This window comes from Equus przewalskii, chromosome 18 (genome assembly GCF_037783145.1).
Source record: "Equus przewalskii isolate Varuska chromosome 18, EquPr2, whole genome shotgun sequence".
Lineage (NCBI taxonomy): Eukaryota > Metazoa > Chordata > Mammalia > Perissodactyla > Equidae > Equus > Equus przewalskii.
Genome location: NC_091848.1, coordinates 14,736,204 through 14,752,043, shown reverse-complemented (window position 1 = coordinate 14,752,043; position 15,840 = coordinate 14,736,204). Strand labels below are relative to the sequence as shown.

General features: G+C 37.0%; 1 protein-coding gene across 2 annotated transcripts in view; it reads left to right on the top strand.

Annotated features, from left to right (window-relative positions):
* SPATA16 (spermatogenesis associated 16) overlaps positions 1-15,840 on the top strand; it is a 227,097-nt gene that overhangs the window by 149,185 nt on the left and 62,072 nt on the right. For both annotated transcript variants that reach the window (XM_070582355.1, XM_008530780.2), the window contains exon 6: positions 14,552-14,699. In XM_070582355.1, coding sequence (XP_070438456.1) covers positions 14,552-14,699 — 148 coding nt within the window. The remainder of the gene's footprint in view (positions 1-14,551; positions 14,700-15,840) is intronic.

Below are 15,840 nucleotides of genomic sequence, written 5' to 3'. Positions count from 1 at the left end.
AGAAATTGAAATATCATATTTGACATCACATCAATGACAATGTTTCATTTTAATGGCAATAAGAGGTAAAACCCTGATTTACAGTCTCTAATAGCAAATGGACTCAGAACTCCTACAGATCACAATCTCTCAAATGGGTAGGTATGTGTCAAGAAATACCAAAATTTGTATTACATCATTTCCCTTGTCCTCAAGTCAATGAGATTATCTTTGTTAAGTCCATATCATCAAGACTGTCAGCATTTTGTTTCAATTTTAAAGCCATCTGAACAAAAAGTGACCTTCATAAAAGATAATCCATTTGCTGAGTGTCTGTAGATTTTTGTCCCTAGAAACTCTCAAGACTGTCTGTCTCACTCCCAGTATTGGAAAATTCATGTTATTATTTGACTCCAGCAACCTCATTTAGAGTAGCAGCTTGACTAAAAAAGCTCATGGTTTTTCAGCAGCATCTTTAGGAGTAAATTCAGCATTTCAATCAAAAGATTTGCCTCCTTTATGGGAATAAGATATCAGCCATGATACAGCTAGTCCTGGAATGAACGTCTCACTATCAATTTATTCTAAGAAGGGGTTTTCTTTTCTCTTAAAAAATTTTAAATAATTAACCAAACCAAATCACTTCTGAATCTCTTCTCTGGGTTACCAACAAACTTCTCTAATAGAAAAGAACTTCATGGTATGCTCTTCTATCTTGACAAAGATCTGCTGAAAAGGCACTGATTTGGGTTCTTGGTTCTGAAGAAGTTGAAGACTTTCACAGGAGTAAAAGACCTCTTTTGGGATTGTTGGAAGGGCTGTTGACACCAAACAGGCCCATGTAGAAAGCCTGACGTGCGGAGCATCTTTCCTCAGTGAAGCAGCAAAGGCTGAGACAGTGCCAACTTCACAGGTCCTCCATCTGTGCAGAGAATACCAAGACTTCCCATCCAATTCAAGTGGTATTTGGCATTGAAATGCTCACCATCTTAAAGATAGCAATGGCTTAAATGGTTTCCAAAGAGGGATCACCAAAAAGAAATACTTCTTTTGTGTAATTAGTCTACTTTCAAAGGATAAAATCAGGAGCTTGTTTCACTGAAAGATAAAAAATTTACCCAGCCACGTGCTTGAGGAAGATGGTGCAGTCTGTGGGTCCCTAAAGCCCTCCTGTGGCTTTCAGGGGTTCACAGACCACAGGTTAAGACTCTTGCACTATTCCTTCTCTTTGCAGCAGCCCTTTTTCCCTTTGGTATTGGACCTCACAGAAGACACTGCTTCTAGCACTCAAAGCAAAAAATAGCACCCAGACTGTTGGTGTCATATATGCTTCCTTAAACTGCGCTGTGGTCATTCAAGCTTGAAACCTTCCCATTCTAGTGTCTTCAGGCTCCTCTTAAATTAGTGGACACCCTTCTTCTTTACTCTTCAATTGTACTTGTCATCGATACTCATTCAGCAAATATTTATGGAGCACTTATTAGTGACTATGGGTTAGACACTGTGCTATGTGTTGGAAATACAGCAGTGAACAACACAGACCCACCCTGTCTTCAAGGAGCATGGATTCTCCAGCGCAAAATATTTACCAGGAAAAACAACTCGTACTCAAATTTGATACCACTGCTTCTTAATCTGTTGTACTTCCACGATACCATCAAAGTGAATTGCAAAACATCTCAATACATATTTGCTAAATTAAGCAATCAACCAAATTAAATATTGGTTTGACATAAAGCTCAAACCAATAATGTAGAGAATATTTTGGAACAGTTTTGTTTACAATTAAAAAATTCAGTGCTCGTATGAATTCAACAAGTATTTCTGTGTGTGTGTGTGCGTTTTAAGTTGACAATTGTGGACAAGTTTTGTGCTTTAGTGGAGTTTGGGATTCCTCAGAATTTTTGAGGTTGCAGATGTCCAAGAGTCTTTTGTCTCATTGGTTTAAGTGCTCACAGATATCTCCATGCAAATGCTAAGGTCTTAGCTATTAGCTGCTTCTTTCCAATGTGGCAATTAAGACAGCAGCAAGCTAATGGATTTCTCTGCACTAACCAGAGAATGACGTAGGATAACTTAACACTGAACGTACATCAATCCCTTATACTAATAACAAAGACTAACTTTTTCACTCCAGTTCTTTGTTTTTCTTCTGGATATTGCAAAGTCATCCCAACATTAGTCATATACTTGGTAAAAATTTGTGATATTTCAATGTCAGAATAAAAATAAAATCTTCAATATGAAATAACAGGCAAAATAAGGTCAAGGAACCAGAATTTTTTTATTATCTTTAACAAAACACCTACATATTCTAGAGAAGAAAGATGTATTCTCTCTAAAGATTTGCTTCCATATGAAAAATTTTCCACAGAAAGGAACAAAATAGAAATACCATATGAACATTTTTCTTAATGACCTATATTTATGATCTATTTATCTATTTATTTGGCCTTGTCAGGCAGAGAGTTTACAAAACATTTGGACAAGGAGTGTCTGAAAGCAGCCCAGGTCTTATAATATTTAGATTAGATATAATTTGAGAAGCACCAAAGCCACTCACCTAAAAATATTTTTCCTGTGAATTGCCATGTATCATGCTTAAATTCTCACCATTTAGCATGGAGTCTCTAGTCATCCCCAAGTCATATGCAAAAGAAATTTTATTTGAAAGTGTTTAAGTCATTATTGAATGACCCCTGAACACAGTTGTGTGAATTAGTTTACATGAGACTTCTTAGTCTCTTTGGAAACATGAAAACAGAATCCTGAAGGAACAAGATGGAAGGAAAGGTAGGCTCTGATGAGGAAAGGTGACAGAATGTTCTGGAATATAGGGAATGTAGGCTCAGCAGAAGGACCTTATGAAGGCAAAGGATATCTGTGCTTAACACTGTGAAGGAAAGGAAGCAAAAGAATATAGGCAATAAAGAGCAGTAGAAAGAGGTCGGGCCTGAAATTCCCAAGATGTAACTTCTAGTTCCAATGCTAGAATTTGATTTGGGATAAGTCGTTTCATTTCTATATTAGTCAGCTATTGCTACAATAATGCTGTGTAAACAATCACTCTAAAACTCAGTGGCTTATAATAATAAGCAGGCTGGCTTGGATTTGACTGATCTAGACTGGTCTTGGCTGGGCTTGACTAGGCCTAGCTCCAAGCTGCAGAGAGGCCCAACTGTGATCCACATGTCTCTCATCCTCCTTTGACCAATGGCTACCTGATGTCTGCTCTTCTTATGGCAAAATGCAGGATTCTAAGAGAGAAAGCAAAACCGTATAAGCATATTCCAACCTTCTGCTCATACCATGCTTGCTAACATCCCATTAGCCCCAAAGCAAGCCTTGTGTCAAGTCCAAGGGCAAGGGATAAGATTCTTCTGCTCACACAAAGCCAAACAAAGGTGTTGGCTATGATATTGCTACAGGTAGGAGGAATACTGAGACCAGCAACTCAATCTACCACAGCTCCTCTAGACTTCAATTTCTGCTGCTGTATGCTGAAGAAGTTGGCCTAGGTCAGTGGTTCTCAGACACGGGTCTAGTGACCAACTGCATCAGAATCACTTGGGAAAACATTTACAATATTAGATTCCCAGAGTTGGATGAGGTCTTAAAAACTGTGTTTGTCTACTGATTCTTGGGTGATTCTGATGCATGAATCTGGGCTAGATGGTCTCTTAGGCCACTGACAATTTTTTAAGTTGATGACCATATCGTTTATCTGGGGCTTCCCTAGGTACAAAAGTAGAGCATCAGATGACCTGCACAAGTAATGCTGCCTGACAAGGCAACTGATAGAAATCCATAAGCCCCAGATTCTCCCCTCAGTCTTCCCACTATGTAGATGCCTCCCGTAAGTGAGACAGCCTGTGCTTCCCATTTTTAAAGGTTAACAACTGCTCCCCTCTTATCGCCGTGATATAGTTGGTTTTCTTGCCCACCTCCTATCCCCAAAGCAAACTCCTCGGCTGTTTCAGGATCCTTCCCTGTGTTCAGTGTTACATCTAGATAACAATGAGCATTGCAATATTTTCTAGTCACTTGCCTACAAAGAGATTTGTCCATTAAGCTAGGCAATATTAAAATTCTCATTTCATGAATTCTCATATTTTTCAGTTAGAAGACAGGCTAAAGAGGAAGTGTCCAAATTGAGATGAGAGCTTCCTTTCCTGGATCTTGAAAAAGATAAATGTAGAAATGAATTTCTCATCTAATTATTCATTCCTGTTTATATAGTCTTTAATGATATGTTTCCATGGCTACCAGCGTTGTTAAATGCTGCCTGTGTTTCATTTTGCTTTGATGCTATTTGAGGTAGTATGCCAGTAGGAGAGGTTCACTTTTAAATGAAAGATGTAATTGAAGCATATATTTGATCCAAGGTTGAGTGTTCCTGTGAAGGAGATAGTGACCGTGACATTATTTTCTGTTTATATAGTTTTGTATAGTTCTTCTACTGATGTTCTGTGGGTGTCCCAGGCAATAGGAAGGAAGAAAGGAAGGAAAGGAAGGAGGGAAGAAGAGAGGGAGGGTGGGATAGAGGAAGGAATCTAAACCACACATATTAAATTCGTGTGTACATTTCAGTACTATTACATATATTTGGTGACACTCATTTGGCCAAACTGTCAAGTAGGTGAGATTTTCTTCTCCCCTCACTGTCCCTCCTCATCAACCCCATGTGTACATGCCAAGGGCCAAAGCCTTCTTTCAAAAGTGAGTTGACTTCCGTTACTTCACCTCAGTGTGAATTTTGGTCCAAGTGCCACCTTTCCGGAGGTTGTCTGCTTTTGAAGCCCTAATTCTGGGTGAGAAACAAACAGCTTTGTCTCCTGCTAAAACAGTGTCAGGCATCCAGATCATGTAAGAATTGGGGGACAGTGCCTCAGAATGTGCCCTGCAGGGGGCAGCACACTTCATTTGTACGTCAGCGTTCTATCTGCAAACTGACTATTGAAGGTCGCTCGTTAGAAAATAGTGGCATCATATCAAGCAAGAAAATTAATCCGCAGGCACTCCTAAGAAATATTTACTTAGTACTCTTCTTCAGAAATGTTTGTATATATATGTGTGTGTATGTGTATACACACACACACATATGTATAAGTTTTGTAAAATAGATATAATTTTTTTAACAGCGCTGGCTTGGTTTTGCAGTAATCTCAGTAGGTGCTGGAGGAAGCCCACACCACTTAAATAGAGTCAGCTTTTCTTTTGCTTTGTTTCCCTTCTAAAAAGCTTTTTGGGTTTCTGACAGTTCTTAATGGAGAAAAAAGTAACCTCTAAATTTCTTTTCATTTTTTCTCATTTGAGAATGATATAGGTGTCAGAGATTTAAGGCAATTTGGGCCGCTTTTTACTTGAACAAATTTAGGTTTAGCAGTTGGATTCCCAGGAGTCCCATGGCCATTCTGCTAGCTTGCCATGAGGATGATTTTGTTTACATAGAGGCTTTGCCTTCCAGCTTAAATCTGAGAACATGTTGATTCCTTTTTTGTTTTTGTTTGCATCTAAAAATCAAAAATTGTTATGAGCAAAACCAAACTCAGAGGGTTTTATGGTTACCTTCTATATTTCCCATAGATTTTTATGGGTTATTGATTTATAAGCTTGCAGAGAAATTGAGGTCACTTTTCTTTAGCAGTGGAAGATATGGAATAACTATTCCATAAAATCATGAAATTTTTTAAGCTGTGTTCACCCAGGTATAAGAAAATCTGTAAAGCTCAAAGCTTTTAATGTTTTTCATTTATATTCAGCCATCCTTTTGATGGTATTGCAAGCCAATTAAAAATAAATTCTCCTCTTTTCTTGAATTCATATGACTGCATTTTCCTCCCTAACTTTTGAAGACTGCCTACTCTACCTGTGCTATAGTTCCTGGATGAATCATTTTCTTTTTCATAAGCTGCCCTCTTCCAGATAATGAGAGCTTGGCATTTTAAATGTCAACCTTTAACATGTGGCATGATTGGCTTTTTTCTCAGGATCATAAAGTAACTGTTAAGCTAACCTATTTTTATCCAAGAAAGCATGGGTGCTGTTTTGTAGAGTGCAGTCTAAACTGGGAGTCAACAACCTATGAGAGACAGTAACCTCCAGAAAACCTCGGGAGGATATTTCAAGCCTAAACATAAAGGGATAGAAAACATCATCATTAGCATGGCAAGTCCACATTTTATTCACTCTTCATCGGGGGGGGGGGGGAGGGGGGGTTGACCTGCTTTAACATCCATATTTAAGACACAAATCAGAGATAAAACTGGAAGCATAGTGGCAGGTCTCTTAAAGATAGCGCTTCATTTTATTTCATTTACTATCACTTGAAGCTGTAGTTTGTTGTTGCTATCACAGATAAGTGTGTGTGTGTATGTATATATATATGTATGTATTTATATATGTACTTTGGCAAGTCCATCACATTTCTCACAGGTGCAGTTATCCCCCTCTGAGTCATCTTAATGATGGGAAGTCACATATAGGAGGACACCTGCCCCATAATATCATCCTCCTGCAATCTGTTACCTTCTAAGATACAAAGTCTTCTGGGAGGAGCCACAGCCTGGAAGATATTAATTACAGGCAAATGAGTGAAATAAGGAAGAAAAAGAGGTGTCTGGCTGCCAGGAAAGCTAAAACTTGAAAGAGAAAAGAAATTATGGGGAGGTACGAGTACACCACAGACAAACGCTGAGTAATAGACTCTAGCACTATAAAGACACCTTTTCTTTACAGTCGCTTTTACTGGATTCCAGACAGGCCATCATCCCTCCTTGGTCTGTGTACCACCAGGGCCATGGGGCTACCAGCTTCCAAGTTGAACACCTCTCTCACTGGAAGGCTCTATTAGAATTTTTTTTCCTTCTGCTAGATTCTGCTTCTGCCGTCTGAAGCTTAATTGAAGAGCCCTTCTTATATTTGGAATCCTCTCTTGGTGCTGGTCAGGACGATAGGCCTCATTTATGAGTCCACGTTGCATAAATGGCTCAGAGCAGGAGGCTCTGAGAGAGAACTGACTTCAATCCCAGCTCTGACACAAAGTAGCCATGTAGCAAAGTAGCAAAGTAGAACTACTACATATTGTACATATAAAAACTGAATTTTCCTCATCTGTAAAATGGGATAATATTGCCTCTTTCTCAGTGTTATCTTAACAAATATACAGAATAATTTATCTACAGCACTTAGCCATTGCACAATGAACACTCATTTGATTAACAAATGAGTTTTACAGATTTATTAATGAATTAAACCAAGTCTACGTAGGCAGAGTATAAGAGCAGGTTGCTCTTTGACGACAGAAAGTTAGTCCCTGCAACTCACATCTTGCCTCCAAATTAAGCATCTTTGGATTCTATCAATTTCTGCTCAATATACCCTTTTCAAGGGCATCCTTAACTTTTCCACTCAGAGTCATCTTGCGTAGTGGCCCAAAAGATAAAACAAATGCTTGGTGGAAAAAGCAGTACAAGTCTGGGTTATACAAGTCTAGGAACCAGGTCACCAGGTTCTTGTCCCAACCCTACCATTAATAAGCTGTGTTCACTGACAAGCCATACCCAAATCTAAATCCACCAGTCAAGAAATACAAACAGGAAACAACATACAGTTAGGGAAAAGAATACCTACCTTCACATAACTAAATGAAGCATAGAGATGAAACGTACAATGACAAAAAAGGGGCCCAAACTGTGTTGACATTTACCACTGAACATAGAGGCTGAATCTCATTAGTAATACCCAGTTGTGCTTATGAAATAATTGTGGGTAATGTAGCTATTTATTCCTGTAATACCTTTTGGTGATTCATTTTAAGTCACCAAGAATAAAAGCTCTGTGGCGTCCTAAAGAGTCTGGAGGCTGCTGAAACCCACACTTGTAACTCAGTTTCTATCAGCTGGTGTTTCTCTAATGTGCAAGCAGAGAAGTACTCAGGCCTTTAGAACAAGAATGTACTTTAAATTCTATTTATAAATTATATGTGCTTTGCCGTTAAATAAGCTAGACCAACCCAAGCACATTATTATTTAAGTTCCCCCATCAGGAAGCCTTTTATTTAATTTTTGTAAATGTTTCTCTTTGAGACGGGCATGCTAATTGTTGGCATATCCTAAATCTAATGAGTGGCTGGTGGACAAAACTGTCTTATTGTGCCCAGTAGGTGTGAAGGGTGACTATTCTGTTTTGTGTTAGGATTATTGCTGTGAAGAGGATCTTGACCTGATTTAGGTTTGATGTGGTCCATTTGTTTCTCTGTTAGGTGTTAGATTCAAATTCTTGCTGTCTTTGAAGACAGGAATAAGACAGTCACAGAAAAAGGAAAAATGAATGTAATACTAGATCTTATACTTCTAGGAATGTACAATCTAATTAGAAGGATGAAGAGTCGCTCAGCGTAACAAAGCATTGGTTTAGGAGACTTGGGTTCTTGTTTTGCTTCCATCTCTATTTTTGTGACCTCAGGTGAGTCACCAGAACTCACCAGGCCTCAATTTCCTTGGTTATAGAGTTGTGTGACTTTAAAATAATATCTTAGATCCCTTTCATATTTTTAGTTCTATGCTGATGGGACATGAAATAAAATTTTGCTACAAAATATGAATGACTAAAAATTAATACAGGATAAATTTTAGGCATTAAATGCTGAAGTTATTCAGCTAATGGAAACATCATATATAATCAAAACCTTAATTCTACCCCTACCCAGACTGGATAGTGGACAGCAGTGCACACACTCTTGCACATAATATATATATATATAGATATATATATACTGTTCTAAAATTCTATAGCATTCACATACACTTCAAAACTAAAGTAAATTAAATACTTTAGAATTTAAAATGATATTTATTAGGACTGTTTTTAAACAGGATGGGTTGCAAAAGTAGAGAATTCAAAACAACTATATAAAAATTTCCTTACCTGGGTACAAGTAACCTGTTCATAAAATCTTTGGTCGTTTTCAGACAATGCAAATAAAAAATTAAATATCTTTATTCAAACTACATGAAGATATCTATAACTTTCACATCAGCAGGCTGATAAATGTAATGGCAAAGTTGCCAATTATTCCCTTCTATTAGAAAAATACAGAACTTACAGTGAAGGCTGTTTAATAAAAAACTCCTATAAAAATCCAAGGTAATATTTCAGCATTAAAATGTTGATCATCAAGGCAAGGGCAAACAATCAATTATTACATATTTTATTCTGACATACCATTACATTAACAAAGTCAACATAAGAAATGGCAATCCTGGCTCTTGCATAAATGAAACAGTGAATAGGTTTATTCAAGGAAAGTCTCAAGGTAAGATATTCTGCTCTTTGGGAAAATCTGCTCTTTAGGTTAATTCTAAATTTCAGGAAAATTGAAATCTTTCCAATTAAATCTATATATGTTTAAATGGATTAAATTTGCAAAATATTTCTCATGAAATTTTATCTTTCCCTTTTCTAGAAAGTTCTAGTCATCATTCAAAATTGCATCATTATTAATGTAGTAACAAAGTTCCATATTAGCCACTAAAGACTAAACTTTCCCATGTCAATCATTTATAACCTTGCTTCCTTTGAATCTAACAGTGTTAACTCAAAATAAAACAGTCATAATATTCATGCACTAGTAGTACCTTCTTAGATGGATTTTATGAGGATTAAAGGAAATAGGATATATGAAAGCATTTATCACACTGCTAAATGAAGAGTTATTTTATCTCTTAAAATACCACTTTCTTTCTTTACTTTTTTTGTAATACACAAGGCTTAGCAGAAAAGAAAATAGACTGGAGGGAGATTCCAATTTTCCTTTATTATTGTTTGCATTTTAGGGTAGACTAACTGCTACAACAAGCAACTCCAAAATTCCGGTAACTTAAAACAATAAAAGTTGATTTATCTCTCACTCTGTAGTCCAGTGTGGGTGTTCCTGATTGGTTCTTCTCCAGTCAACAACAGGAGGACCCATGCCGATTCCATCAAGTAGCTCCATCTTCCTCCATGTCCTAGGAGCCCTCTGTCTTCAGGCAGCTGATACGGAAAGAAAAGATAGGGATGTCCTAGGCAGGGCTTTATGGGCTAAGCCTGGAAAGGGTATCATTCCTGCCTGCATTCCGTTGGCCCACACCCAACCACATGGCCATATGTAACTACAAGGGAGTCTGAAAGATGCCTAACCATGTGCCCAGGATATACATACACATCTATGTTCCAAAATTCTGTAGCGCTCACATGTACTGCAAAACTAAAGTAAATTAAATATTTTAGAATTTAACATGATATTTTTATGACTGTTTTTAAACAAGAGGGTAAAACCCGGGAGATAAAACCATAATTTTCAAAAGAGAACATGGAATATAATATTTGAGGTCCTAATTCTGAATTCTATAAAATTAAAAAGCTATTCATCCTTAGAAAAGTCACTTAAACCTCTCCAAATCACTTTAGTCATCTCCAATTCAGTGAATTGGGCTGGAAAATTCCCAAGGTTCCTTCCAGATCCAATCTTGTAAGTAAAGCAATTTACTGCAATTATGGTCAGCCCTGATATTGGGAGCATTAAAGGAATAATTTGATAATAATCTATAATAATTTGATCACATTTTCTAATTAGAAGTGACAGGACTTCCACTTACTGAATCACCACGACTGGACACATAGTTAAAAGGTTACAATTTGTCCAAATCCTCCAGCAAAAAGATAGGGAGGGAAAAGTCATAATATCATCATCCTGAAAATGGTTGAAGTTTATAGTTTCTGCCAGATGTATCCTGGGCACCTTGAGTGCTCTTAAAAATTTACCAGGCAGAACCAACCTCTTGGGTTTAGAAGAAGGAGATGAATTTTGTTTCTTTCTTTTTTGCTAGTCGTCTTTTCCCTCTACTTTGATTCTTTTCCTTTACCATTGATGGAGTAGCTCTCTACCCCTGTCTCTCTTGTTATACAATCTTCCTGAGCAAGTTGATTTCTCAGGTAGCAAGTAATTCTTTTGGCTTAGTTAAAGTACAAGGAGAAATTATTATAAGCTACTATTTGGAGAGGAAATGAGTTCCCCACATACACTATTTGTTTATGTAACTATAAGCTTTAAACTTGATAAATATGAGGCTAACAATAAAGAGTTATTAGGACCCCCAAAGGTAAACACCTAATTTCAAAGCTTCTTTTTCTGTAACAGCAGAGAAAGCATAATTAATACTAGTGCACACTTAACAACAGGACACGTGGACTGATTGTTTTCCCCATTCTCTACATGGCACGAGAGAAACTCACACATTGGGAAAGAATGACTCAATTGCAGAAAATTTTTGTCAAATTAAAAACTATTGTTTGCAATCCGCCTTCATTTTTAGGACTGCTTACTTTTTTACAAGCTTTAATTCCTCTTCTGGTCTCTTCCTCTATTTTCAAAATGAAGAAAAATCTTTGATGATAAAAAGTAAATTAAAATCTATATTTTAATATCTATGACTATTACAAAATATTCCAGTTTTCAAAAACACAAGTATCATTTTTCATATTGCACATATTAGACTCTTCGTGAAAGATAAGCCCAATTCTAAATTGCCAAATTATTGCCATCACAAAATGAAAACCTGATATTTTGGTGTCTAACCCAAAACAATAAAAGATTCCCATTATTTTAAGTAAGCTCATTTTTTTCTAGATTGTTTCACTAATGAGTTATTCAATAATATTCCAGAAATGTTATCGATATAAAATGTTACCCCAGTCCTTTACAAGAGCAATGCAGACAGGTTCAGTGCCTCAAGCTTGTCTATCTCCAGAAGAACAAAAAATATTAATACATTAAAACACCTCAAGGATGTGTCAGGATCTGGTACAAGCATAATCTGTGTTCTCATTTCTGCTCTATATTGCGATATTTCCTCTTGGGGCTATAGTAACTTCCTTTGGGAAAATATCTCCATGGAGACTTCAAACAAAATAACTCTTATTCTTCTGTAGACACTTTACTCATTCACTTCCTTACCCATCTTCAAGATGGGGGGCTGAGGCCACAAAAGAACCCCATTTCTATCAACTCTGCGTGGGGAGGGAGGTTGCACTCCAGCACATGCCCTCCTGAGTAGAGAACTCTGTGAAAGCCTGAAGGCAAGGCCTTGAGCATCAAGCCAAGAATACAGAGCCTTAAAGAAGCAGATCAAGGTACCACACAAAAACTACGTTGTTCCACTTGCAAAACAACTGGTGTAGGCTCTTGGGCACAAGCTATGAGATGGCTAAGCAAAGCTACCCTGCCAGCAGTCACTTAAGCTGCCAGCAGTTGGAAAAGAAATGGGACGGAGAGAGTGTTTTCTTCTGTCCTGGCCTTACTGGGATACTATTAATGTCCTTCTCGAAACAAACTAGAGGATTAAATACCTTCACTAAATTTTTTGATCCAGAATTTAAAGCAAAATACTCTTCACCAAGATGTTCAGAGGGAGCATCCGAAAAGCCATTTGGGTGTTAGCAACTGTTATGGGCTGAATTGTGTCCCCCTAAAATGCATATGCTGAAGTCCTAACCCTGTGCTGGAAATTGTGATTGCATTTGCAAATAGGGCCTTTAAAGAGGCAATTAAGTTAAAATGAAGTCTTTAGGTGGGCCTTAATCCAACATGACTGGTGGCTTTATAAGAGGAGATTAGGATACAGACACACACAGAGGAAAAGGCATGTGAAACACACAGAGAGACGCTACACTGCCATCTACAGGCCAAGGAGAGAGGCCTAAGAAGAAATCAACCCTGGGGAAAACTTAATCTCAGATTTCTAACCTCTGGAACTATGAGAAAATAAATTTCTGTTATTTAAACTATCCAGATACTTTCTTACGGCAGTCCTAGCAGCTAATACAGGAACGAATAGCTTCTAAAAGGCAGTAAAGTCAGATCGTGACCTTAAAACAGAGATCTGGCATAGCTTCCCTCTTCACACATCGCTCCACACGCATCTAGGTATGACTGCTTACTTTTTTGGCCTGGACAGGCCATCCAAGGATTGGTTCCAGCGGCAAAGATATGTAAGCACGAAGCTGGAGAAATTCTTCTCCTACTCCATATAAAGGATCTTTATTTTTGCTGGAGGACCAGAATCTGGTGCCTAAACACCTTGTTTGGGTTCTTAATCCACATCTCTGGATTCCATAACTGCTGGCTGCATTACCCTTGTTAGCCTTCCAAATTGGCATCCAGGCCTCAGCATGCAGGCCCTGCTGCACGCTCACAATTCGTTGCTACCTCCGTCGGAGTACTGACTCTGGGTTTGGCATCACAGTCATGTTCTTTGTCCCCCTTTCGGTTCCTCAGACCTGGAAAGGACAGTGTTGTGGGCAATGTAACTTCTTTCACTTAGCTATTTAGAAATTATCCCACAACAGATTTAAAATGTAAATTAGGAAATTTACATAATTTTTTACTTAAAATCTCAGATAAATCCAGAAAATTCTTGCAAAGCTGCTCTTCTACACATAATATGGATGATCAAAGAGGCTATCTGAAGTCAATGAGGAATGCAGTGGGCAATGAACAAGTAAAATTAGGCTTCTCAGTTTAAAATCAACTCCTTATGGCTTTTGATATCAATCTAAAACTTATTCACAAAATTCTATGTAGATAATAATATAAATTGCTATTTGTTAAATGATTTTTTCTTTGTTGCAAAGTTCAAATCTGTTATTTTTTCCTCTTGGTTGTTGGCACTCATAGTCATTAGAAAAATAATTTATTCTTATAAATAAATACAGATTTTTATAATATGCTTTTATGCTATTTTCAGAAACATGAGATAACTATAGACACTTCCACTTTTTATTCAATGTTCAAGGCTCATTAGAAGGAAAAGTTGTAGGAAAAGAATAAATCCTTTTTAAAACTTTACATACCTTTCTTCTTGGTCTGTTTCAAATAGTAATGGACCTAGTTAAAACAGGAAGCCCAGGGTGATGGCAGGCTTCATCAAGAATGGTACATGAGCAAAGAAAATTTAAAGAAATTCTTAAACAGCCGAATCCAACTCAAATGGCTCTTGTGATCTGGAGGGAAGGGAAGCTTTGCTGGGAGGAAGCGGAGAAATGTTCTTTTTATTCTAAAAGGCTTACTCAGGTATGGGAGGAAGAAAAAAACTTGGTTTGTCTAGTTGGTCATGTTATTTATAGAAAAATTCTTAAATCTAGATATTTCAATTAGTTTCTTAAAGTACAAATTGCTCATCAATGTCTGTTCTTGAGTAAGATAATTATGTTAAACTTAAGAATTTGATTTTTAAAATCAAGTGAAAAGTGACACCTTAGAAAACAGAATTTTTATTTTTATCTTAAAGCAAGCTCAGATTAGAGGTATCTGTTTACAAACTTTCTTCATTTAACTGGTTTTCTTAATATGAAATAGTATTTCCAGAACTAATTAAAATTTCATTCTAATGAATATTCAAGACCAAAATGTTATCTTTGCAGTACAGTATATAGACTTTTAAATCATCCATAAAGGTAATTATGTTTTTTTACATTCTTAAAGAACTATATATTGTTATTGATGCCAAATGAGTTGTTTGCTTCCTCTCAGGCTATGCTTGAAGAAGCCATCACCAGAGCGGAATCTTTCTCGGTTATGTACACACCATTTGCAACAAAAATAAGAGCTGATAAAATAGAAAAAGTAAGAGAAGTTTTCACAAAAATTCATCCTGCATATGTGGAATATATCTATACAGGTAAGATTCAATGTCTTCAAGTTATCAGCTGATACTTTATTTCTATTAAAACAAATGCAGGGCCATGTCTGTTTATTTGTTTATTGTTGCAGTTTTAGAGGTATGTTGTTTTAATCTGATAAGTTGAAAGGGGAAGTTATTTTAAGGTTTTAAGTAGGGCTCGCTGTATGGGTCTAGCACAATATTCCTTGTGCCATCATGTTTCTATATTTTAAGAAAAGGAATAAAACTTAGAAATGCTAAGATTTTAAAAAGTGAAGGAATAACCTGTGGTGAAATGGCACCTTTCTCCATATCCTTCGTCAGTAAGCTAGATGATTATAGTATTTTCCTGAAAATGGACTTTTTTTCCCCAGTGCCTGCTATTTCTGCTTTCTTTCCTCCATCCACTTCACACAGCAAAGCTGTCATCCAGATCTCCCTCTTTCCTTGTGTTCCTGAATCACTGGCTTCCAAATGGGATCTGGATAGCCAAGTGTACACAGAGGACACAACACTGGCATTATCCTTTCTTTTTCTTTTTGTCTTGGAAACCACCAACTTTTATTCATTCATTCAAAAATACTTTTGCTATCTACTGTGTCCCAAGTGTTACTGTGAACTAAGACAAGGATTTTCTTGTACTAAATTAAGAGCCACTCAACAATGACTACCATGTTAAGCTCAATCTCCAAATACGCATACCAAATATCCACCATCCTTTGAAAGCTCTTTTATTCCTTTTTCCAGGGCTTTGGGGCCAAGTCACTGATTTATATGATTAATAACGTACTCTGTTAATGATCACTTTTAAGGTGCCAGCCATTCTGCGTTCATCATCTCTTATTACCCCCATAACTTATGAAATGAATAAGATGATTCTCATTTATAAACAAGAAAACAGCAACCAGAGAACACAAATAACTTTTCCAAAGATGCACAGAAAATCAGTAGTGGCAGGCCTTGGATTTGAACCCATGTCCTTGTTATTGAGCTACACCATTTCCATCTGATAGAGCAGAGGTGTGATAGAAGCATTAAATTTAGGTGCTGTGGATTCCCTATTTTTCTCCACAATGCCTCAAGCTCTTCAGAGGAAAGATATTAAATAATCTAACTAGTGATAGTTGAGCAGTGAGTGCCTAAGGAACAGTGAGAACTT